Genomic DNA, 24,048 nt, shown 5'->3' on the forward strand with positions numbered 1-24,048 from the left:
CCTAATTGTTTACCTTTACAGCCATGAGGAACGTGCGCCACGTAATAATAAGCTAAAGGGGAAGACCATCACTTTTTCTGACATGGCGCAATACAATCGCGCAGCAAGGTTTCTTCTCTCTCTGTTTGGGCAGCAAGCAAAATGGAAAAAGGTTTAGAAAGTATAAGCTAACGGGAATATATCAAAAAATAATGTTCAAATAAGCTGATGGGAAAGACTTTGACTTTTTCTGACCTGGCGCACTACAAATGAGCAGCGATGTTTCTTCTCTTTCGGCTCGGGCAGCAAGCATGCCACGAGGAAAGAGGTTTAGAAAGTTTGGGAACCTTTCTTTCGTAGAAAATACTTTTTTTTTTTAAATGTTGCGCATTAGTTTTAGACTCCACCAGTTAACAGAATATCATATATCTTTATAGAATTTCGTATAGAAATGGGACTCATAATAATATTATAAAGAACGTTGATTATTTTGTGGAAATATAACCGAACTCTACATCATAAAAGAACTTGAGAATAAGAGAGACAGAGAAGCGAGCAAAACTAAAACCTGTAGTAACACGCATCAGATCTTCCACTCTGCAGGCATGGTAGTCAAAGGTAATACTTTTAACACGTATTGCTACAGAGCATGCATTATTACCGTACAAGATTTTGCCGAGGTCAAAAAATGAGGGAACCAACAACTGTCAACTTGACACATCTCTATAGTCCAAAAGCCCCCAACTCATTGTTGATTTGTTGGTCATAGGAAACGGTTTGATTGGAATGCACATGGGGCACCAACATGCATGTAACATTTCTTATACCGCAGATTTCAAGGAGTGCCTCACGCATACTAGATCATCCAATTTGTTACCATCCATTTTGTACATAGAAACACCTTCCATTTGCTTATAATGATCTTGCGCTTCCTTTCTTAGACTCTCAAAAGGCATGATTTCCCATTTGCTGTAATTTGACTGTTTCCTAACACTAATCATGTCTGAAGAACCTGAAATCCGCCCACTTTTGTTCGGGTCCACGTTGCCCCAAACCTTGCAACTACCAAACTGTCCCATGAGACCTGCTGGGCCCTTTTTTAAGTGCAAGGCAGCTGCATGAGCCCTTCTTATCATTTCTCTACTTGGGACATCTGACCAGACTTGCTTCCTCTTGGCTCTCATAGGAGAATGAATCCTGATAACCTGGAAAGCATAAACCATGAATGTCAATTAATGGGACTTTTTTTAACGCATTCGATGATAAAAATGGAACTAAAAGCCTTCATAGTATTTTGCAGGGGGCGAGTATCATACACCAAGGCACTCTAGCAGTTGATAGTATGCTCTTCCTTGAAGTGGATTATGCCCTTTCCTTGGTGTAGAGAAGTACCTCGTCCTGCAAAAAACATTGTGAAACTATAAACATTGTGAAACTATAAGCAAGAAATTGGAAGGAAAGCAAATAACATACCGTCATATTTACAAGAAAAAAGTCAGAAATTCAGCAAGAAAATAATATTAATAATCATTCAGTTGAAAACATGTTGGAGAACATATCGACTGTGTTTCTACCACATGTAATAATTAAAAGTCAACTTTCATCTTCAAAAATCAGCGAGTAATACAAACTTATGGACATCAACGACACATCACTTGATTTCTGTTCTTCAAAATGCAAACTAGAAACTATTGAGCATTCTTCTTCATTTGAACTGAGAGAAGGACAAAAATTTGTCTATAATACTATCTTTAATACATTTAAGCCTCAATTCCAAAACAATTTGAGACAAACCAATAAAAGTGAAAAGTAATTTCATATGAAAATCTTAATGAGGAGCATTAAATTCAGGAAAAAATATCCAACAGAGATGAGGAAAAAATAATAGAAGAAATAACTGACCATTCAGTATAGCCTGGATCGACAGTGAAACCATATACATCAACAATGTCGCACATGGAAAGTGCCAGCTCTATAGATTTCATTCCAGTTCCTTTGGCACCCCTACGTAGAACAATTCCTTGAAACAGATAAACAGGATTCGGAATCCTCTGTGATAGAAATCAAACAAAATATTTTAATTGCTACACGAAAATATTAGCTTATAAATCAAATATTAGTTCCTGCAATCATCACAAGAAATAATAAAATTCCTAAAGATACCCTTGCAAGAAACAGTATCAACAGCAAACAAGAATAAATAGCACTGAAGGCAGAACTCTAAGAGTCGCTGGAGATTTAATCTGATATCTGATAACTAGCACTCCAAAATCAAATATGCAATCATAGCCGCCAACTTCAAATTCTGCTCCTTTTTCACACAACCAGCTACTCAATACAAATAAACCATTTTTTTTAATTTCCTGAGATATGATCCCACCTTAATCATTGCATTAAAATCCCTATGGGTTAGACTCTTGATTATAAGCACCTCATCATCTGCATGGAAAAACGAGTATGTGAGTTTGTTTAAACATCATATTGATATGTCAATGACTGCTTGCATGGATAATCTTCACTAGATGAACAATAGCAACAAATAAAATATACATGAACATAAGGCCATGCAGAGAGAAGGGCAGCTTTCTTTTTCCCCCAAAATGTAGAAAGTGAAATTAAAATAAGAGTATGCAGGATAAGAATTCAAGACTTTATCAGCAAGATTAACATAGACCAACACTTACCAGATCCATTGAGAATTTCAACCATGTTTTGAGCAGCACCCCGTACCACAAGGCGGAAATCCCTCTTAAGACCAACATATTTGGCATATTTCTGTTGAGTGAGTGATAAGGGAGATAAGCATTTTCATAGTTTAAATGTCAACAGAAACCAGAAGAACAAAGAACCAAAGGCCATGCAGCCTCATGAAAAAATAACGATAAAACAAAAAAAAAAAGGAATTTGCTACTAATTCAGATAAACCTAGTAGAACAAGCATATACAGAACAAATTGCTTAAAGGAAAAGTTGTTGATAAACTATTCCATTCCTTGAAGTGTCATAAGGGCAAACTAAATCGATGGGAAGAAACAACATTGAAAGTTATCAGAGAACTGGATAACTCATTTGGTTTTGGTATTAGATTTTCAATCTACCTCATTGACAGGAGCCTCGTTGTCTCGTATAACAGCATCATGACTATCAATTTCTTTCCCAAACTTTGTTTTTAAAAGATCACCTGAGTTCCCAACAACTGCACACGTGCGAAACTGCCGTGGATGGAAAGGGGGCTTAGCTGGTAGAAGCAAATTAAGATGTTCTTCACAAAGAGTTCGATTGAAGCATTTATGAGCTCCCCTACAAGCCACAGCAAACAAAGTTCACAAACTCACGTAATTCCAAAAAAAAATATTTATTGCACCAAATTTACTTAAAACCAAATCTAAGAATTGGAAAAGATAAACCAAAGAATATGTGTCAAAAATAATACAATTGTGCAATCCTTTTTGCTGCATAGTCCAACCATCCATCTGGCCGAGTATCTAGATATTCTCTAGTCAAAACAGTTGTAATGTTACGGTACTGCATTGATAAAGAGTAAAGACAATATCAATCACAGATGACTCCTCGGTGGGCAAATATAACAAGGAAAGGATGGTACATTAACCTGTTCCCACAATATAATGGTATCACAAATATCATAACTGTACTCCAATGGTTCATAAACCTTAAACTGCTCATTATACTGCAATCATGAAGGCATAACAATCACAATACAAACACATTAAAAAAAAGAGAGAGAAAGAGAGGTAGAAAATTTTATCATTAAGAGAAAGTAGAAAGAATCAGACCCAGGTGCTGTTTGTGCCTTGAGGAAACTTAAGAACCAATTTGCAATGATCGATAATGTGTGCAGTGAGTCCAAGTCCTCTGTTCGCCTACTTTCACAAACAATATACAATCATCTTCAACACTCAAATTCATCCAATTCTAGACAAAATCAGCATATTAAACTAACCCAAGTTTTTATTTCGTTTCATTTTATGCAACATAAAAGAAAAGATAAAAACTTTAAACTATTATGGAAGATCAAAGCATGAAAAAAAACTGGGAAAAAAAAAAGAAGAAGAACTAACGACGCATTGTTTAATGCTGGTCTGAAAATCAGATAAAATCCCCACTTCCTCCCTGTTGAGATCTGATACGGGTAGTTGTTCTTTACTGAGATCTAATTTTTTGTTAGTAGGACCTGAGATTCAGAAATAAGCAATGAAAGAAGAATCAACGGTATATAATTTTAAAAAGATAAAGAAAGAAAGAATAACCTGAGAAGAAAGAAGATTGTACTGCGAAAACAACAAGAGAAAAAAGAGCAGCAGCGCAAACTAGAGGTAGAAGCGCGGGTTTCTTCTGAGAGTGCTGAGACCTCATTGTGTTTTCCAATCTCACTTGGAAAAACAGAGGTTTTTTTACTCTACTCCGTTTCAGATTAGGTTTATCACTCTTTTTTTTTTTTACTGTGATCAATTATTAGTGAAATTCACTCTCAACATTCTGATTTCTGAAGTAATAGGATACAGAGAGCTGAAATGGTTGGTTGAGGAATCTTGTTAAAAAAGGGGCAAAGGCAGAAATGTTCTGGAATTGGGAGGTTAGAATTGAACTCGTTGTTGAAGTTGATTTTGAGACCCAATCAGAGAAGAAAAGAAAAAAAAAAACAGAGAATGGTCTATGATGGTAGGGTCACATTTTAGGAGACCAAATCAAGCCCAAGTGAAAATGAATGAAACCCAAGCCCATTCAAAAGCATTTGCTTCACGAACAAAGCTAAGCAATGAGTTGCTTCAAAGCTCCAAGTAGAATCGAATGGGGCATTTGGGTGTTTATTCTGGTTATTTCCTTGAACCATCATGTAGAAGAAGGTATCATGCAGAGCAAATGCTTGAAAAAAATTACTCCAAACATATGTGTATGTATGATGCTCCAAGGAATATTTTATGGTGATAGAATTGAAAGGATGAAAATTGATATAATATAAATTATACACAAGACAGATACACAAATGAAAATGAAAATGCAAAATGTTCACATATGATATCTTAAAGAAGAATATTAAGAAATTTCGTCATATTAATATATTTATATATAACTTATAATTTTGGTCCAATTGGTTGCCCAAATGGATTGGAAGCTAGTTAGCGCCATGTGCTTTTTGGTGGGGTGCTTGATTATTTGAGACAGTGACATGCATCCTATTAGAATTTTGCTTAGAGAATATACAAGAGAAAAGTTTTGGGAAGATCAAACACAGCTAGCACACATTAGCCAAATTTTAATTTGGCAAGAGCGTTACTGCTCAGGTCTCAGAGTGAGACCGCTTGCGCTGGTATTGCTTCGTTCTATCATCATCTATGCACGCTCCGATGTGAATAAGCACTGACAATGTACGACCTCTTTGTTGTTTCATTTTTATTATTACTATTGGATGATCAGTATTCAGTAGCACCATGAGAATGATGAGTAATAATCGTGCCTGCTTTTAACATAAAGAGATGCTTATAAAAAAAAACCATGGTGATCCATCCAAGGCCCTATCCTTATTGCTAAACTTGAACTTGAAACAGATTATCATCAAGAAATGATACCTTATCTCTTTCACCCAAGACCCTAGCCATTCGAAAGAGTCTTTTTGTTTAAAAGTTTATTTTTCTATTATTGTTAGTTAGACGTCATATAAAAAAAACATCTAAAATCATTCACTATAACAAATTAATACTAATAATATCATAATCATTAAAAAAGAAAGAAAGAAGATACTCTCCCTATCTTGTTTTTGAAAAGAAAATTTTAAGGAATCTCATTATTGTTAAAGTGAATTTGATAACAGTATATATTTTCAAGATTTAAAGTGAATCGAGGTCAAACATAATAAAATATTAATAAATTTTAAATTTATTCAAATTTAGTTTGACTTTAAATTCGGTTTTTATTTGTTATTTATAATTTTTAATATTTAATATTTTAATTTTTTAAAATAAAAAATAAAAAAAATTTATAATAAATATTAATTATGATAAAATAAATAATTAATAAAATAAAGTCTAAAGAATAACCGTTAATTCAATTCAATATTTAAGTAAGATTAGATACACAAGTGTATAAAATATTAATGCGTTCATATATATTATTTAGTTATCTATTTATTTTTATTTAATATAATTATAAATATAAAGATATATATAAATAATTACCAAGGTGGGCAAGCTTAACTCTTAAGTTTTATGTCGAAAGCCCAACTTAAATTTTAAATGAAATTTCAATTTAAACTTAAATCTGTTTAACGAATTTAATACCTATGTTTCAATTTTTTAAAATTTTTGACGAATTTTTTAGTTGAGCGAATATTTTCGCCCCTAGATGTAAATCGCCCTATGTCAAAAATTCTGCTGTGCTTTTTCTAAAAGCGAAAGGAAAACAGAAAAGTTGTGAGACTCACGCGCTTGATTAGCCAGTGGGGCAGAGGAGAAATCCTGAGAAACTAAACGGGCCGGTCTTACCGCAGAGACCGCCACTTGTCAGGTTCTCCTTGTCATCACATGCGGTAAAACTCCTGGCCCCACAATTAACAGAAATATTCGCAGTCTACTTATCCAACTTCCAATTGTACGTTTTTTTAACGGCGATGCGATTGCTCAACTCAGGGCCGTGCTGACTCACTCGTATTTCAATTCATAGCCTTGCTCTGCTTCACTCGCTTTTTCTTGTTTTCTGTTTGGTGGCCAGGCAGCAATGACGGACACGACGGACGATATAGCGGAGGAAATCTCTTTCCAGAGCTTCGACGATGACTGTAAGTTGCTGGGGAATCTGCTCAACGATGTCTTGCAGAGAGAAGTCGGCGGTCAATTCATGGAGAAACTCGAGAGGAATCGACTCCTCGGTCAGGCCAGTCACTTTCCTCTTCTCATTTAATTCCACTAAATCATCTTCGCTTTTGCCTTTTCTTTTTCTCTTTCTCTGATTCATTCATTGTCTGTTTCTTGCTTGTATTTTTCTGTTTATTTATAGAGCAGAGAGCCAAAGGTTACAGACACACAGTGAAAGGGGAACAAATATAATCTTTAATATTTTCTTATTACTGGCGTCCTTTTTATCTCTCTTCTCCAGACTTCATTCTAGTTTATTATTTTCTGCTTCCCCCCTAATGCTTCTGTTTGGTTGCCTAGAAAGTGGTGGAAGAAACAAAAGTGGGGAATGCCGGTGTGCAAAAGTTACGTTTTAAGTTGATTTTGTATGAAATCAAAAAGAATATTCTTTACAGGTTTATATACATTTGTTAGCTTTTTCATTTGTTGTTTTTTCTTCTTTAGAAAATGTTATTTGATTCTGTTTGGTTGCTGAAAAAATTATATGAAAACGAGAAGTGGAAAATAAAGGAAAATGTCAAATTGTATTTATATTTTTATGACTGTTTACTTATTTGCTTTTTGTATGAAAAACAAATTATTGGCTGAATCAAGGTTAGATTCTTTATGTTTATGCGTTTAGCTGCAAGTGCATGTTAGAATTTGACTTTTCTTTTTCTTTCCTACAATTTCCCTCAAAGCAAAAAAGGGAAGAGATTTATTGAGAATGATTTTTGCTAGTTTTTTCTTGTTGTAGAGTGCTTCTAATATGCGGTTGTCTGGGATAGAGGATATGGCAGAGTTGCTGGAGAAGCAGCTAGCGTCAGAGATATCGGCGATGACATTAGAGGAAGCCTTGCCACTGTCTCGTGCTTTCAGTCATTACCTCACTTTGATGGGAATTGCTGAGACCCATCACAGGTAGTGGAATTAGCTTATCAACTATTTACATTTCATGAGTTCCATTTCACTTTTCAATTTATAACAAATAATGCATGTAAAATTGTAGATCCTATGTTGCACTTGGAATATTTTAAAGTTTTCTCTATGAAACTTCAGATAGATTTTTTTTTTTTCACTAACTATTCCGAATGCTGTAAATTTTTTTTTTTTTAATTTATTATTCTGTTATCTCCTGCTAAATAAAGACAAAGGTTTTGTTGTCATTAACATTTTCATGCTTTATCTTAACAGAAAATCATGTTGGAATAAGGATTGACTTGGTTTCCTTTCTCATTTATTCTGTGAATGGTGGATAAACTAAATAAAGACAAAGGGTTTGTTGTCATTAACATTTTCATGCTTTATCTTAACAGCAAATCATGTTGGAATAAGGATTGATTTGGTTTCCTTTCTCATTTATTCTGTGAATGGTGGGTAAACTATACAGGAAATAGGCCATGTTAATGTCTAAGTGCCTAGCAAATGCATTCATTACTTTTTGGATTTGCTTATAAAAATTAAGAAAATGCAAAAACAATCTGGAGACATACAAGAAGGTGTCCTGCACTTGCCTTTTATAGGACTCTAATACTATTATTATCATTTTCAGTTTTTGCTTGTACAAAACAACTTTATAATAGTTTTTATTTAATCAGACAACTGGAATAACTTAAGTTTCTGTAGGGTTCATAAGGGACGAAGCGTTACACATTTATCAAAATCTTGTGATGACATTTTCAGCCAGTTGGTTCAGGGTGGAATTTCCGCAAATGACCTTTATAACACTGTTTGCAAGCAGGTTTATTTCTTATCATTCCTTTTAGATTTAGTTTTCTTCAGCGCCTTGTTCAATAATCTGTCCAAAGAAAAAAGTGCCTTGTTCAGTTGCCTAATCCAAAAACACCAATTAGCAAAGAATATTAAGTATTAGAAGATTCAACTTCTCATTGTCTTTCTGAAAAGTGTGAAACTCACCTCAGTGAAGCCAAACTAATGTTAGCTTCTCTTGCAAGCTCAACTAATGAAGGGTAACATAATTGTGACCGTAAGTCCAGTCATGCAACTTGTTGTTCAATTCTTTATTTTGGGATCTAATTAACTGTAAAATCCTTTTTGCTGCAGGAGGTTGAGATTGTTCTTACTGCACATCCCACACAAATTAACCGTCGTACCTTACAATATAAACATATAAAAATTGCTGTAAGATCCTTAAAGGGATTTGCTGAAAATTATTAACTTGAGTCATGAAATTGTGTTAGAGCTATTTATCTGAATGTCAGCCTGTCTTTCCTTGCAGCATCTGCTGGAATACAATGACGGACCTGATCTTGGTCATGAAGATCGAGAAATGCTAATTGAAGATCTGGTATTGTTCCCCAATGCAATGCTTCCTGACCCCTCTCCAGGAAAATAAAAGGAAAAGGGGTTGGGGTTTGGTGTTTCTACTATTGTGCTGATCATGTGAAAAAAATGTGTTCCATTTTTTTAATCACATTTCCTTTTGGCATTTGTAGGTGATAGAGATAACATCTATATGGCAGACTGATGAACTTAGACACCACAAACCTACTCCTGTAGATGAGGCCAGGGCTCGTATGTCACTTTACATATATTAGAAATTGCATACATTTTCTCTTGTAAATGCTTCTATATGACAATAATATTGTTTTTTTGTCAGGTCTGAACATTGTGGAGCAATCCCTTTGGAAAGCCGTACCTCATTACTTACGTTGTGTTAGCAATGCTCTAAAGAAAGTGGGATATTGATTTCTGTTTTGAAGTTACTGTGATCTTTGAATGGATATACAATATTTATTGGCTTTCAGTCTCATTGTTTTCTTTTATTTGCTATTGTTTTTCAGCATACAGGACAGCCGCTTCCACTAACATGTACCCCAATAAAGTTTGGCTCCTGGATGGGGGGTGATAGAGATGGAAATCCTAATGTCACAGCAAAGGTGAGGCTCCTCGCCTCCTTTTACTTTCTAGCTCTCTCATGGCTGCTCTAAAACTGGCTTATACTCTAAAAATTGGACGACTGGTTCATTTTGGGAATGCTTTTTGGAACCTTAGTTTTGGAATTTCTAGATTGATTCTTGTTCTTTTTCCTGAGAATGCATGTCCCTTTTTCCACCTTGTCTATGTTTCGACTAGTGCCAAGCATTCTCTGCAAGTACTTATCTTATAATTTCATGTAGAATTAGTATTTTTCCTCTACTCTTACCAAGTACCTGATGCTCTCATTATTTTTCTTCTCATTGTTTCAGGTAACAAGGGATGTCTCACTTTTATCCAGGTGGATGGCCATTGATCTGTTCATCTGGGAAGTTGATAGCCTTAGATTTGAACTACCCATGAACTGATGCAACAATAGGTTGTCCAGAATGGCTCACGAAATTCTAGAAAAAGGTTTGGGCTGTTTGGCATGTTTCAAGTATTATAGAGTTGTATGGTCATTCTATTTGTTTGATACCATCTCCTGCTAATTGAGGACTACCTGCTCTTGTATTCTTAGGGGGCTAAAGTCAGACACAGGTAGTTTAGAAAGTGTTAAGATGAGCATAAAGCTGGTTGGCCTTGATAACCAAAAATGTCAATTGGGCACATGATTTTGAAGATTAATTTTCAAATCATTGAAAGAAACCTAAACTTGAAGAAAGAAGTGATTTTAGATCTGATGATTGTATGCTTTACGCTATATTTAAACTTGTGTGAGATGGATCACAGAGTTACGCCTGATGATTTTCAACCAAGTCTTCCATATTAGATTTTGTGTTGTAATCTGTTTCAATTCTCTTTATCTCAATTGTATTACTGCTTCGGAAATCTGATAGTAGGTTTACTTTATCTTCAGAAACCTCATCAGGGGACCTGCATGATAGTTGGAACCAACCTTTAATCTGAAGTCAATTTAGGCTTCAAGGCCAACAAACTCAATCCCTTCCTATCCAACTTCCAGCTAGAGCAGATTTACCTGCCTGCAAAGGTACACACATGCATATACATGTATAAATCAAAGTAGTTTTGGTAATTTTTACTCTGCAAAAGGTTTTGCTTGATTTGCTTATTTGTGCATACACTTTTGAAGAGTTTTTGATCTCTCTAAAATGTAATGTATTTTCTGTTAGGGGTGAAGCCAAAAATAAGCAGTGCTGAAATACATTGCTAGAAAAAAATGAAAAGTGAAAAAATTTAAATAGGGGAAATTTTTTGTTTTGTTTTTTTTTTTATTAGAAGTGGAATATGTTTGAAGCAATTTCTTTAAGATTGAAATCGAATCATAATCTCTCTTTTGGAAGAAATACAATATTGTCTAATCATCACCCTTTTAAGTATAAGCACAAGAATATATGGTATTGAACTATTAGTTTATTGTAATGATAAAAAAGGAAAATAGAAAGTTTAATTTCGTCTGTAACATTTCATGCATGTCTTGTCCCGCACAATCCATCCATAGCTGTCATATATATATATTGTTTCTTTTTTTTGGTAATGCCATTAATCTATTCCTTAATTTCCAACTGGACTGTTTCATTGGATGATTTCATCTAACTTGTTATTCATGCAGATTACAATGATGGTGGATCTCAGCATCCAAAACTAGAACTCCCAGGGACTGATTAGATGCCATTGACTCGTCAAGTTAATTCATTCCCTCGTAGTTTTTGGCTGTTCAAATGGTTCTTTCTATTTATTGTCAGCATCATTGCTAAATTTGTTAAAATTTTAACTTTTAGGATGGTCAGGGCTGTTCTAGTTCAGAAAATTCATCTAAAGGTTCTAGTCACAATCTACTCAAATTATCAGCAAATGGAAGTTTTGCTAACTCCAACGGGTCGCAATCAGCTGTCACACCTCGGGGTTCTTTCTCCTCTAGTCAACTTCTAGTTCAGAGGAAACTATTTGCAGAATCTCAGATCGGAAGGTCCAGCTTCCATAAGCTTCTTGAACCAAGTTCGTCTCTATATCCTGGAATTGCTCCTTATTGAATTGTTCTTGGAGATGTCAAGGAAAAGGTATTGTTTCTCTTTGAGTTAAAATATGTAATAGCCCATGTAAAATACTGGTTCATGGAGATGAACCAGTTATGTTTATGGCTTGCTGAAAGAGAACATGTCCTTTTCTGTTTTAGAAATGTCAATTTAGTTCTTATAGGGGATATTTATACTTTTATGTTTGTCTAGCATATGGTCTTGCTCTTAGAATTGAGCTAAAGAAAAAAAAAAAGAAAAACAAGATGGATAAAAATGATATTACCCATTCTATGCATGTAGGAAATGATTTAAGATAAAATCCAAAAACCCTGGAAGATTTGAAATGTTTGTGATTGTGTCAATTTTAGTTTTAAGGAACTGGAAACTCTTACGTAAATTGATTTGGAAAAATGTGCTGATGATTATGGCTAAAAGATTTAAAAATAATTTGAAAATTTTGGACTTCAACATTAACTAGACTATCATAGGGTTACATCTGTCATTTGAAATTGTAAGGCATTAGATATTTAACATTCCTTTTGCCAGGTATGTCGGTTAGGCTGCAAAATTTGATTATTTTGTGACAGTAATCTATGAAAAACTTTATATGCTAGGTCTATTACAATAATAGCTTAAGGTTATAAAAGAATTCGAATGGGCTAGGCTTCATTTGAGAATTATATTTGAATAAAAAGGAAAGGCATTCGTGAAATTTTACTCTAAATCTAATTCATTTCTAGATGTTGGGACAATTGCCTCAACTGGCACTGTTAAGGAAAAGCTTATCTAAAATTTCAAGATTATTTTGAGTACGGAACTAAATAAATTATCACTAGATGTCATGCTTATTCTGAAGTGAGAGTTTTGCATGTAAAATTGATTAAACAATTAATTGTAGTTATTGAAGCCCAGGCTATGGAAGTTAATTGTTTTTCAGTAAATCTGTCTTTAATATCCACAGTAAGATAGCATATTTGTGTTTAATGACCTGTAATTTTAGCTAATGAAAACACGAAGACGGCTGGAACTTCTTCTGGAGGATCTTCCCTGTGAATATGATCCTTGGGATTACTATGAAACAACAGATCAACTTCTGGAACCACTGCTTCTATGTTATGCTGGTAATAACTCCACTTTCCCATGTCCTGCTGGAGAAAGAAAGTTTGTGCTATATAATATGCTATAATTAAAATTTGCAGCAATCATGCGGGGCTGGGATTCTAGCTGATGGTTGGCTTGCTGACCTGATTCGGAGGGTTGCCACATTTGGGATGGTGTTAATGAAGCTTGATTTGCGTCAGGTGCATTTTATTTTCTTATATTCTGGAACCTCCTCATGTTTTGTGTTTAAGCTAAACTTTTGTTAATGTACAGGAATCTGGTAGGAATCTGGTAGGCATGCTGAAACACTTGATGCAATAACCAGATATTTGGATATGGGTACTTATAGTGAGTGGGATGAAGAAAAGAAACTTGAATTTTTGACAAAAGAGCTAAAGGGGAAGCGACCACTAGTTCCTCCTACTATAGAGGTAAAGATGTTTCAGAAGTATATTGGTGTGAATAGTGGCTTGCTAGTAATTTTCAATAGTGGGGCCGATGTGTGTATGAAATGCATGCATACATACATACATAAATATATCATGACAACTCTTACGGCATAAATTTTGTTGCATTGTTTATTATTCATTTTCTGTATTCAAGTTTCTATATGTTATAAAGATTGAAGCTAGACATAAACCCTTGGATTCTTATAAATAAATTGCTCTAGATTTAAAGCTTCTAAACTTGAAATGGTCCAAGCCTTACTGTGGCTCAATAGATGAAGCAACCCAAAACCCTAGTTAACTAGATAAAATGATTGGATATGTGGATTAACTTGAACTTGAAGTGATCCAAAATCAAACAACTTGAAACAGCATAGCACCCGAACCCAATTCAAGTTCCTTGATTGCCATCTGTAATCATCACAGGTAATAACAAAATAAAGAGAATTTGAATATGCCTAATATCAGAAGCCCTTAAGCATAGGAATCAGAATATATTACAATAATGCCTTAATCAACTATAGATGGTTGCAAGGTTTTGATTGTCAAGGTCATAAGGTGGGTGGAAAGCAAACTTGTGCAAAAGGTTAGGCTGTTGGTTGGTTGAAGGAAACCGGAAAAACCTGGATTCTAAGGAAACTTTTGTCCCAAAAATCTAAATACTAAGGATATTTGTGAGAAAAGTATGATTCTTATTGTAATATCTGGTCAATGACACTTCAGGGATTTTAAAATGGAATTGGGATCTGGATGGAATATAATGAAATAGAGCCACGTTCAGGTCCCTTATGAAATGAGGCATGGAAAGACAGGGGTCTCAGATTCTCATTTTTCATGGGAACATAATATGCGAAGGGAATGCCTGCCACATTTCCAAGAATCCTCAGAAATATCTTGAGCGAAATATAGCCTTTATTTTTCCATTGTGTTTATCAGGACTCATATTTGAGTTCAATTTGCTATGATTCATGGCTCTGTGTGTGTTCCTAGGAAGCTGAAAAATTAGCATTGGGATCTTCATCCGGTTATAACACATTGCATTGTGGCCTTTTTAAGGTGCTGGAAATATTCTTTTTTATATTATTGTTAGATAACATATGTAATTGTTGTGACATTTTCCTTGGCAATGTGATTTCTAGAAATGTGGGGGTTTTGAAAGTTGACAGGAAGTGATACCAAAGGGACATGTGGCCAAGCAAACTTGCATGGTTATAGTTCCTTAGAAAACATTCAATCCAGTTTTCATTTTTGAAATTGAAAAAGGTTGTGGGAGCCTGGGAGTTTAGGCAGGCATGATAAACCTTAATTGATGAGAATGTGAAAGTAGAACACTGATCAATACTTCTTGCAATTATCATGCACCGCCTCTCCTTAAGGCCTTGATGGCTTTTGCATGAGTTGGCTCATTGTGATGAAGCTCAGAGTATACACAATAAGTTCCTTGAATCACAGAATGGTCATGGTGTGGGACTCTAAGCTTATAATTACCGTGCATCAAAGATTTCTTTGAGTTGAAATTTCCCTTTTTTTAAAATTTTTTTTGTGACTCTCATTGAGATTTAGCAAAGATGTCCATTCTGTTTCCTAACTACTAGGACAGTCAAAATTACCTAATTAGCTCTCTATATGATTAAGATCCATACGTGGATAGCTGAGATTAAAAGATTGTGATACTTATAACTTGAGGCTTATGTGGTTCTTCTGTTAGCAAATTGGGGAAGACCTCTCTACTAATAATGTGGGGACTCACAATATGTAGAAATTTTTGGATAAATTCCTGCTTCTTGCTCTTAGTGAATTCTAATTTATAAGATAAATAAAAATGAAAAAAATTAGAAAGAAGAAAAAACTGATATTTAATCTCAAGAACAAAAAGCATGCACATATACGTGGGGTGGAAAATTGTAAACAGTCCATAAAGTTTCTGTTGGAATGAATTTGAATGGAGGCAAAACAATTTCCCTTGGAGTGACATTACTAATCATGCCATTGTTTCGGTACAATATTCCAACCAAATCACGGAACAAAGTCTTTCCTTTTCTTTTATTTTCCCTTTGCTTTTATTGCTTTAGTTAGCATCTAGCTCTTATCTCAATTGGAAATCTTTCAGGTTGCTCCTGATGTTAAAGAAATCTTAGATACCTTTCATGTGGCTGCCGAGATAGGAAGTGATTCTCTTGGAGCATATGTGATATCTATGGCATCCAATGTATGATTTACTAAAACCATATGATGTTTTACACTATTTTCTACCTCTGCGGTTCATAACAGAACTTTTATTTTCCTTATCTCTTTTAATTTCTCTTGTATAGCTCTTACAATATTCTTATATGGGATAAAAAGAAACAATGCTACCCATTCTTGCTGATTTGCAGGCGAGCGATGTCCTCGCTGTGGAGCTTTTGCAGAAAGATGCTTGACTTGCCGTTAGTGGGGAATTGGGGAGACCATGTCCTGGTGGGATGTAAGTTTGCACCTCTTACATGTTGATACTCATACTCTTAGATATATTAAATGGTATCATATTTTTTAAAGTATGATAGCACAATAATAATGAGAGAAATAATGTTGGTTTATGTTTTTCTGAATGTCTAACCATGATTTCCCCTGGGATTTAAAGTTTTATTATCTTGAATTGTTCTGGTTTTTTGCATCCACTTGCTTTAAGTTGATATTATTTGTGGGTTCTCATAATGTGTTTGGTTAGAGTTCTAGGCTACTCTTTGAACATGGATGATCTTATATGCGCATGTAGAGGAGTGGCTGAAATTACCAACTGTTCAAGTTTACATGGCTACTTATTCATCATCAAGTAATCAGTAGTGAATTAATCAGTATTGTATAGCTGGAGTTTTTTCCTTTCCGTCCTTTTTTTTTTTTTTATTGAAGCGAGCTGTGGGGAAAGGGTTTAAATTACAAGCTATTTTTGTTACAGAAGATATTTTGAAGTGAGCAAAACTCAGAACCTATTAAGCCACTATCTATTCGCTTGTAGATATTTACAGGGGCAAGAATAATAGAACAATCGTAAAGCAATACTCAAGCAGAAAAATAAGAGCTTATCTTACATTTTGGCATAAGACGTTCAGTAATGGATAAAATAATTTAGCATAACTCTAACACTGTTTAATTCTAAGATATTTGTACTTGCTACATTTGTCTATCTGCATCTTTTGAGTAGGTTGCGTGTGGTTCCCCTGTTTGATACTGTGAAGGACCTCAGAGGAGCAGGTTCAGTGATCAGAAAACTATTATCAATTGATTGGTATCGGGAGCACATTATAAAGAACCATAATGGGCATCAAGAAGCATGTTGTTTATATGGCCATTTCTAAGATCTTTTCTGAAATTCTTATTAATCTCGTGTTTAAAAAGTTATTTTAAACAGGTGATGGTCGGATATGCTGATTCGGGTAAAGATGCTGGGAGCTTCACTGCTGCATGGGAGCTTTACAAAGCTCAAGGGGATGTTGTTGCTGCTTGCAATGAGTTTGGAATCAAAGTTACTCTTTTCCATGGTCGAGGAGGGAGTATTGGTCGTGGTGGTGGCCCAACATACCTGGCAATTCAGTCCCAACTACCAGGTTCTGTAATGGTAAGTTGCCAATGTAATTTTTACCTCAGAAGTTTGGTATTGTTTATTAACTTAATGATCCATAATTTTGGAGATCAATTTTTTCTTGAATAATTGAAAGAAAATAAATGACAAAATATCTTATTTGATTGTCTCTTTTTGTGACAAAGTTACTCTATCACTTTAAATTTACAGTTTGCTACTTTTTATTAACGTTTGAAGTTCAATTGTTGAGTTCCAAGTCCTAACCATCTATTGCCACAAGGTAGAACTTGTGTATTGTAGATATTGTTTCACTGATTTCTTAAACTAACACTTGTTGTTTACCATTAACTTTAATGATGTTGAATGTTGTAGCAGAGCTTTTCTGAGCTAAACTTCTGCAGCATTGGATGTCTTTGCTTTCAGGAATATTTTCTGTGGTCTGTGATTGATAATGTTATGTTGAATTGGCAGGGCACACTTCGCTCAACAGAGCAAGGGGAGATGGTGCAAGCGAAATTTGGGTTGCCGCAGACTGCCGTTAGACAGTTAGAAATATACACCACTGCTGTGCTCCTTGCAACTCTGCGTCCCCCTCAACCACCTCGAGAACAGAAATGGTGTAACCTCATGGAGGAGATTTCAAAAATCAGTTGCCAGAATTACCGAAGCACAGTTTATGAAAACCCAGATTTCCTTGTCTACTTCCGCGAGGCTACACCGCAAGCTGAACTGGGCTTTCTTAACATAGGAAGCCGCTCCACAAGAAGAAAGGCCTCCACAGGAATTGGACATCTTCGAGCTATTCCATGGGTATTTGCATGGACCCAGACCAGATTTGTCCTTCCAGCTTGGCTTGGTGTTGGGCCAGGTTTGAAGGGTGTTTGCGAGAAGGGTCATACAGAAGACGTAAAAGCAATGTACAAAGAGTGGCCTTTTTTCCAATCCACAATCGACCTTATAGAGATAGTTTTAGGAAAGGCTGAGATTCCAATAGCCAAGCATTATGATGAAGTGCTAGTGTCTGAGAGCAGGCGGGAACTTGGTGCCAAACTTAGGAGGGAGCTCGTGGTGACAGAAAAGTATGCATTGGTGGTCAGTGGACATGAGAAACTATCTGAGAACAATCGGAGCTTGAGAAGGCTGATAGAGAGCAGGCTCCCTTATCTCAATCCACTGAACATGTTGCAGGTGGAGGTTCTTAGGAGGCTTAGGAGTGATGAGGATAACAATAAACTAAGAGATGCATTGCTAGTTACTATAAATGGAATTGCTGCTTGGATGAGGAACACCAGCTAGGTTAAATGTCTTTCAGCAAAAATAAATGTACAACCTGTTGAATGGAAATTATGCCTTTATATATATATATATATATATATATATATATATATATATATATATATATATATTGGTCTTAGCGCTATCATTTGGTATCTTAATAACAGTACTTGGGAGTTGGGACAATGTTTTCGTGAAAACTAAATTCTGATAGACTAGACGTTTGAATCTCCAGTGTGGTTTGTGTGAAACTTGCTCTATGATGGAGAAATGCAGAGTGGCAAGTAAAGCTATACTTTTCAAATAGTATTTTTTTTGGCCAGTAAATCCAACATTGAAATGTGAGAGCGGAGAGCACATTGAAACGCAGCAAGGGTGGTTTTTGGAACATCCACCTAGCGATTGGGCTTATGATCGTGTTGGAGATCAGATGAGGCTTTTTTTTTTTTCTTTTAATAAATAGAGATGAGGCTTGAATTCAACTTAGGAAACATGTAGAGATCCCCATGCCTTTCTTAATTTGTTTAATTACACTTGGCTACAAGAATGGCTAAAATTTTACATTTAATATTATAGGGTGTGATTAGTTGCTAACTTTCTGAAAGTTGAACTCAGCGATTGAAAACAGATACACTAGATTCAGTGTTTAGGGACCGATCGACTCGCCTCTAGGCCGCCATGTTTGGACTATTACTACTCCTTTCTGCATTTCTGATACTACGTAGGTATCAAAACCTTAATTAATGGGCCTTCCCCCATGATGGCAAATTATTGGAGCCTTCACCACTAGCTAATGTCTTAGTGTGCAACTTCCATTGCTGCAATATATATTCACACTTTTTATCTTTACATGTCTTTTGTACATCAATATATCTCACTAATTCTCTTGTCAGTGCAGTACGTACGTAATATCGCTGAGTTTATCATTTTAGCTTCCACTTTCTTTTGAGTAAACAAATAAATAAATATATATGTATATTCTTGTACTGATCTCCACCATGCATATGTGGAATCTTATTAATGTCATCTAAATATAGTTGCTTGGCTTGGGTTGTCTTCCACTTTAAGTTTTTGGTGTTCCCTAGCTTTAATTTCACTTGTTTTCAAGATGCGAAATGTTGTTTAAAGGAGATACCATCCCTGCAGTCATGGAAGTGAGGTTCAATCAAGTGGCCTGCAAACATATGTATATTTATGCTATAATTGGAGCTTCCTCAACCTCAAGCCACCAGAGACAGAGAGACAGAGTCACAGACATCGACCTAATTCTTTTCGCTTAATTATAAGTGCTGTCCAGCTTTAGCTTTGAATATATATATATATATATATATATATTATATATCTCGCTTTGATTCAAAGCTTTTTAATGCTACTCTTCCATCTCATGGTCATGGTCATGGATGACTCAAATATACAATTAAGCTAGTTAGCTTGAACTACACTGCCTTGTAAGTATATATATATTGACTGGGGAGTCAAGTCATTTCTTTTCTTTGGATTCTGACTTCATTAACGAGATCTATATACATACATACATACATACATATATATATATATATATATATCTCATTCCTTCATTTCTTTTTAGGTGAAAATGCAAGATTATAAGTGAGACTTCTTAATTGTACTGCGACAATTACTTAATGTAATCTCACCTAACTGCTTCAATTACAAGGTTCCATTCCATTTCGGTAAATTCTGTTCTTCATTGGATCATTAATGCATGCTGCTGCTAAAGATGATTGGTGCAAATTATAATTCTCTTAATTACATTTTCGAGCAACCCGGAGAGATCGAGCTCTACAATTAATCTTCTCTCTGTATCAACATGATATATATGTTGTTATATATTCAACCTGGCTATAGGTTTTACAGGAATTTTATTAAAAGATAAGCTCGAGCGCCCTAGAGAAGATTCTCATGATCAAAAAAGCCCTTCATGTGTGATCTGAATGCATTATAACATACTAATGCATAAAAACAATTTCATATATATTAAGAAAACTCAACTGATGGATCAAAGTTTCTTTATCAGACAAAAAAGATATCTTGGGAGTATCTAAACAAAATCATTAAAATTTTTTTTTTTAATTTTTAAAAGTATCCATAAACATCCGCATTCAAAGAGTGGATCTGGCACTCAGTAAACTGATGTAATGGATATATTGTACGTTTTGCTTGTCCCGTACGTAGAGATTGTATATAGCTTTTTGTCAGACCACCATTCGCATTAAGTGGCGCTGCCATCAACCCACTACTTGTCTTAACTACGCCTTTCATGGCAGGTACACATCAACCCACCTGTATATATATACACACACACACACACACGTAGGTATACCCTTCTGATATCATATGCCAACTAACAATATTCAAGTGGCCTGGAATTGGAAAAATATTAGTAGAAACGAAAATGACAATTACTTTTCCACAAAGCAAAGGTACGTACGCAACATGTTTTTGAGAAGGTATCTAATTATCTAATTATTTACAGGCTTTTGAGACCATATTACATGTATCTCAGTTCAAACATGTGAAATTCCTAAGAAGATTGACCGGTCATTCTTTTCTCTCTCTCTCTCTCTCTCTCTCTCTCTCTATATATATATATATATATATAGTTATATATATATATATATAGTGCTTAAGTCGTGTGGCTGATGAAATCGATTCATGATAATAGTGCACACCATTCAAACAAAACAAACTAAATATCAGTATTCCTACGTCTCCTTATTTCTAAGACTAGAACATTTTGGGTAGCTAGTGCATGTCAATGACTTTGTTAATTTAAAACGAAATTGACTACTTATTGGGAGAATTAATGTTGCGCATTGTGTTTGTTCCAGCTAGTTAGTGCGCTTAGGAAGTTAACTAGGTTTTTTTGCACGACAAGACAATCCTAGGAAATGGAAATGAATGGTGTTGCTGATCATGCATGCATTATTGAATGAAGTGTAGTTCATTAGAAATTGAGCATAAGTTGTAGTGTTATTTTGGTGTGACAAGAAGCTGGACAAAATGCACTAAATTACAAAAGAATCTCGTACTCAAATAAGTGATGCTTCACTTTATTGCAACAATGACTAATTATTATTGGCATTTAGATCGGTCTATTGCTTGGAAGTTGGGTGGAGGCTTCATTGTGTGTCCTTTGATTCTAGTTTTTTAGCATTATATAGCTAAGAAGTCCTCTGAGCAAAAAAGAAATGCTGATTTAAACTCAATTTTCTAACCCATCATAGTTTTTTTCTTTTTTTTTTTTTCTTTTGTCTCTTTTAATTTGATTAAAATAAAATTTAATTCAATAATTGATATATTTTCGAAGATTGTCATTATCACGTAAATGAGTGTATCAATTTGATTTTGTGAATACTTATGTAAATATATATATATATATGCAAATACATTTTTGTTACAAACATTTACAAATTCATATGAAAAAAAAAGAGTTTTAAAAATTATAAATATTAATATATATATATATATATTTATACACACAAAATTTTCAAACATCAAATAAATGAAACAATATAAATGTAATAGGAATACATAACAAGTTACCATTAAACAAGTTCAATAACCAAATTTAAAGGAAACAGATTTTAGATCAAATAATGAAAAAAAATAAAAACGATGATAATAGAGAGAGAATTAATTAAAAGAGTTAAATCAATTTAAAAACCTTAAAAAATAAAAATTAGAAACAAAATCTTATATCCCTAGAAATAGCATTTTTTGACTAGTACGATTGAAACAGGCTCATACACTCAATATAGATCAATTTGAGTCATGATCACTTCCCAAAAAAAAAAAAAATTGTGGCAGCCAATGCCAAAACAATGTTTTCTATGTATTTTTCATGGATTTTTAATTGCATGAACATAGAGATGCATGCATATTGCATGGAAAATTACTATATTGAGATGAAAAGGGTGGCCCTTGCCAGGTTGTATCTCAATTATGGGTGCATTTATAAAGAGACAAAAACACAACAGTACTTGCGCCCCAAATAAATAGATATATATTCACCAAAGAAGCTGTTACTCTGAATGGCCACTAGGATTTTACAGAAAGCTACAAACTTTCTAGGAAACAATCAGAAACATAAGTGATCAAAGTAGGCAAAGCAAGCTGGTAAGGAAAAAAAAAAAAGTAAGATTGCACCGTGTACTAGTGTACTAGGGATATATTTCGTATTGCATGCTTTTCTCTGTGATTCCCCACTTGTTTCCTTGACATATATATATATATATATATATGTATGTATATATGAATTCGTCCCACAATGGCATAATTTGCCTATTTTTGATGGACAAATATCACAATCTCTGGGAGAAAATTAATGCAGTCATAGTGCAAAAATAGTTTTCTTTTTCTTTTAGGAGGGGCCAAGCCAAGACGATCCATAGACTAATAGTTGAGGTGGCCAATATTGGCTTAATGAAAATGATTGGGTAGACTCTTAAAGGGATATGTCATACTCATAAATAGGTGAGGTCAGGCCTCTAGTTGTTGATAAACATTGAGGGTTTTATAGAACATAGATATCCATCCACCTTTTTACAGTTTAATCCAAGTTTGAAAGATACATAGAATGCCCAGCTTTTATTGCTCAGCCTATATTTGATGAGTTGCAATAATTAGATTTCCTAGATGGCAAAATAGAAGCAGTAGCAGCAACAGCAGCCGGTTGAGAAATGAGATAAAATATCTTCTATATAATTCATGACAACATTTACTTCCTGATTGATGGATGATTCCTGGCCTTTGCTTTGCTGGGCATGCCTCAAACCTGCTTTATTGATTTTCTACTTTTTCTTATCCCACATCTTTTGAACCTTCATTTTTTTATCCGACATTTTCAATTTATGCACAACCTTTTTATCCTTCTTTCATGATTCTTTTTCTATTTTTTAGCTATTCAATTTGATTTCTTGGAAAGTTATTGCAACTTAAAACTGATATAAAGATTATTATTCTACATATCAATGCTAAATTAAAATTTTAAACTCCCATGGGAATTACATTATAATTAATTAATGATAGAAGAAGAAAAGTATATATTCACTGATATTAAAATGAAAATAATTAGATAAATATGTACAATATCTATAATTGATATAAATTAAAAAAAAAAACATGTGTTTGAAATAGGAACTCATCTAATATTATAATATTTTCGTAGAAAAGATTATATATATATATATATATATATATAGCTTTATAAGATGCTCAACCGACCCACAATTGTGGAGTAATGTATTTTTCTTTTTAAGGATTTTTCTTGCCACGTGTTGTGATGATGATTAGAGTCTAGTCTATACTTTTTTTTTTTTCTTTCTTTTTTAAATCTACATTAGCAAATTGAAAGAACAAAAATAGTTGGAATTTTGACAATGATTCGAAAGAACAAAGCTGTGGTGCAGCGTGGCATGCAAAATTTGGGTTACCAATAACAGTATACTTGTGCTTTAGCATATATAATAAAAATATTTATAAATATTTATTATTAATGGAATAAAATATTTCATTATTTGAAGCATGATTTATATTAAAAGATATATAGGTCTCAATATACATTGTAAGTTTAGTGAAGAATCAAAATTAAGCCAATCAAATCAATCAGCAAAATAATAATAAAAAGGCCAATCAAATCAACCAGAAATATTTTATTTGATTACCAAAGGAAAGAATTGAAGAGTTGAAGTTGAAAGATAATGAGAGAAAAGCATAGCAAGGCACTAATAAGACACAGTTAGTGGCGAGGTGTAAAAGTTGCAATGCGTCTCTCTTATTTTAATGGCAAAGTGGAAAAAGAAAAGAGGCTTACAAAAAGCAAAGTAAAACAAAGACACTTGGCAAATTTACAATACCCTAATGGGGAGCCTGCAATAGAATCAAATTTGCTGTGCTCTACAGTCT

The 24,048-nt window shown here is 34.2% G+C and overlaps 2 protein-coding genes across 2 annotated transcripts; one reads left to right on the top strand and one right to left on the bottom strand.

Moving 5' to 3' along the window:
* Nucleotides 1-389: 389 nt before the first annotated feature.
* Nucleotides 390-4,640, bottom strand: LOC111318418 (sialyltransferase-like protein 1). The gene is made up of 11 exons (XM_022921277.2): nt 4,247-4,640; nt 4,058-4,170; nt 3,773-3,859; nt 3,589-3,666; nt 3,412-3,503; nt 3,077-3,278; nt 2,664-2,754; nt 2,360-2,418; nt 1,882-2,030; nt 1,296-1,377; nt 390-1,184 (listed from the first exon to the last, which is right to left on the bottom strand). Exons 1-11 carry the CDS (start codon nt 4,350-4,352, stop codon nt 801-803), a joined length of 1,443 nt encoding a protein of 480 aa, XP_022777012.2. The 5' UTR covers nt 4,353-4,640; the 3' UTR covers nt 390-800.
* A 1,893-nt stretch (nt 4,641-6,533) lies between these two features.
* On the top strand, nt 6,534-18,192 carry PPC4 (phosphoenolpyruvate carboxylase 4). Its single transcript, XM_089757100.1, is given in 20 exon segments — nt 6,534-6,866; nt 7,584-7,747; nt 8,453-8,567; nt 8,891-8,968; nt 9,066-9,134; nt 9,283-9,361; nt 9,447-9,523; nt 9,631-9,726; nt 10,036-10,177; nt 10,623-10,754; nt 11,337-11,410; nt 11,506-11,784; nt 12,743-12,860; nt 12,934-13,043; nt 13,128-13,274; nt 15,400-15,498; nt 15,665-15,753; nt 16,471-16,597; nt 16,678-16,884; nt 17,320-18,192. Coding segments are annotated over 20 exon segments (3,183 nt in total). The 5' UTR covers nt 6,534-6,710; the 3' UTR covers nt 18,145-18,192.
* The last annotated feature ends 5,856 nt before the right edge of the window (nt 18,193-24,048 follow it).

Source organism: Durio zibethinus, chromosome 2, assembly GCF_047325235.1.
Source record: "Durio zibethinus cultivar Kanyao isolate XHJ-2024 chromosome 2, ASM4732523v1, whole genome shotgun sequence".
In the NCBI taxonomy this organism is placed as follows: Eukaryota; Viridiplantae; Streptophyta; class Magnoliopsida; order Malvales; family Malvaceae; genus Durio; species Durio zibethinus.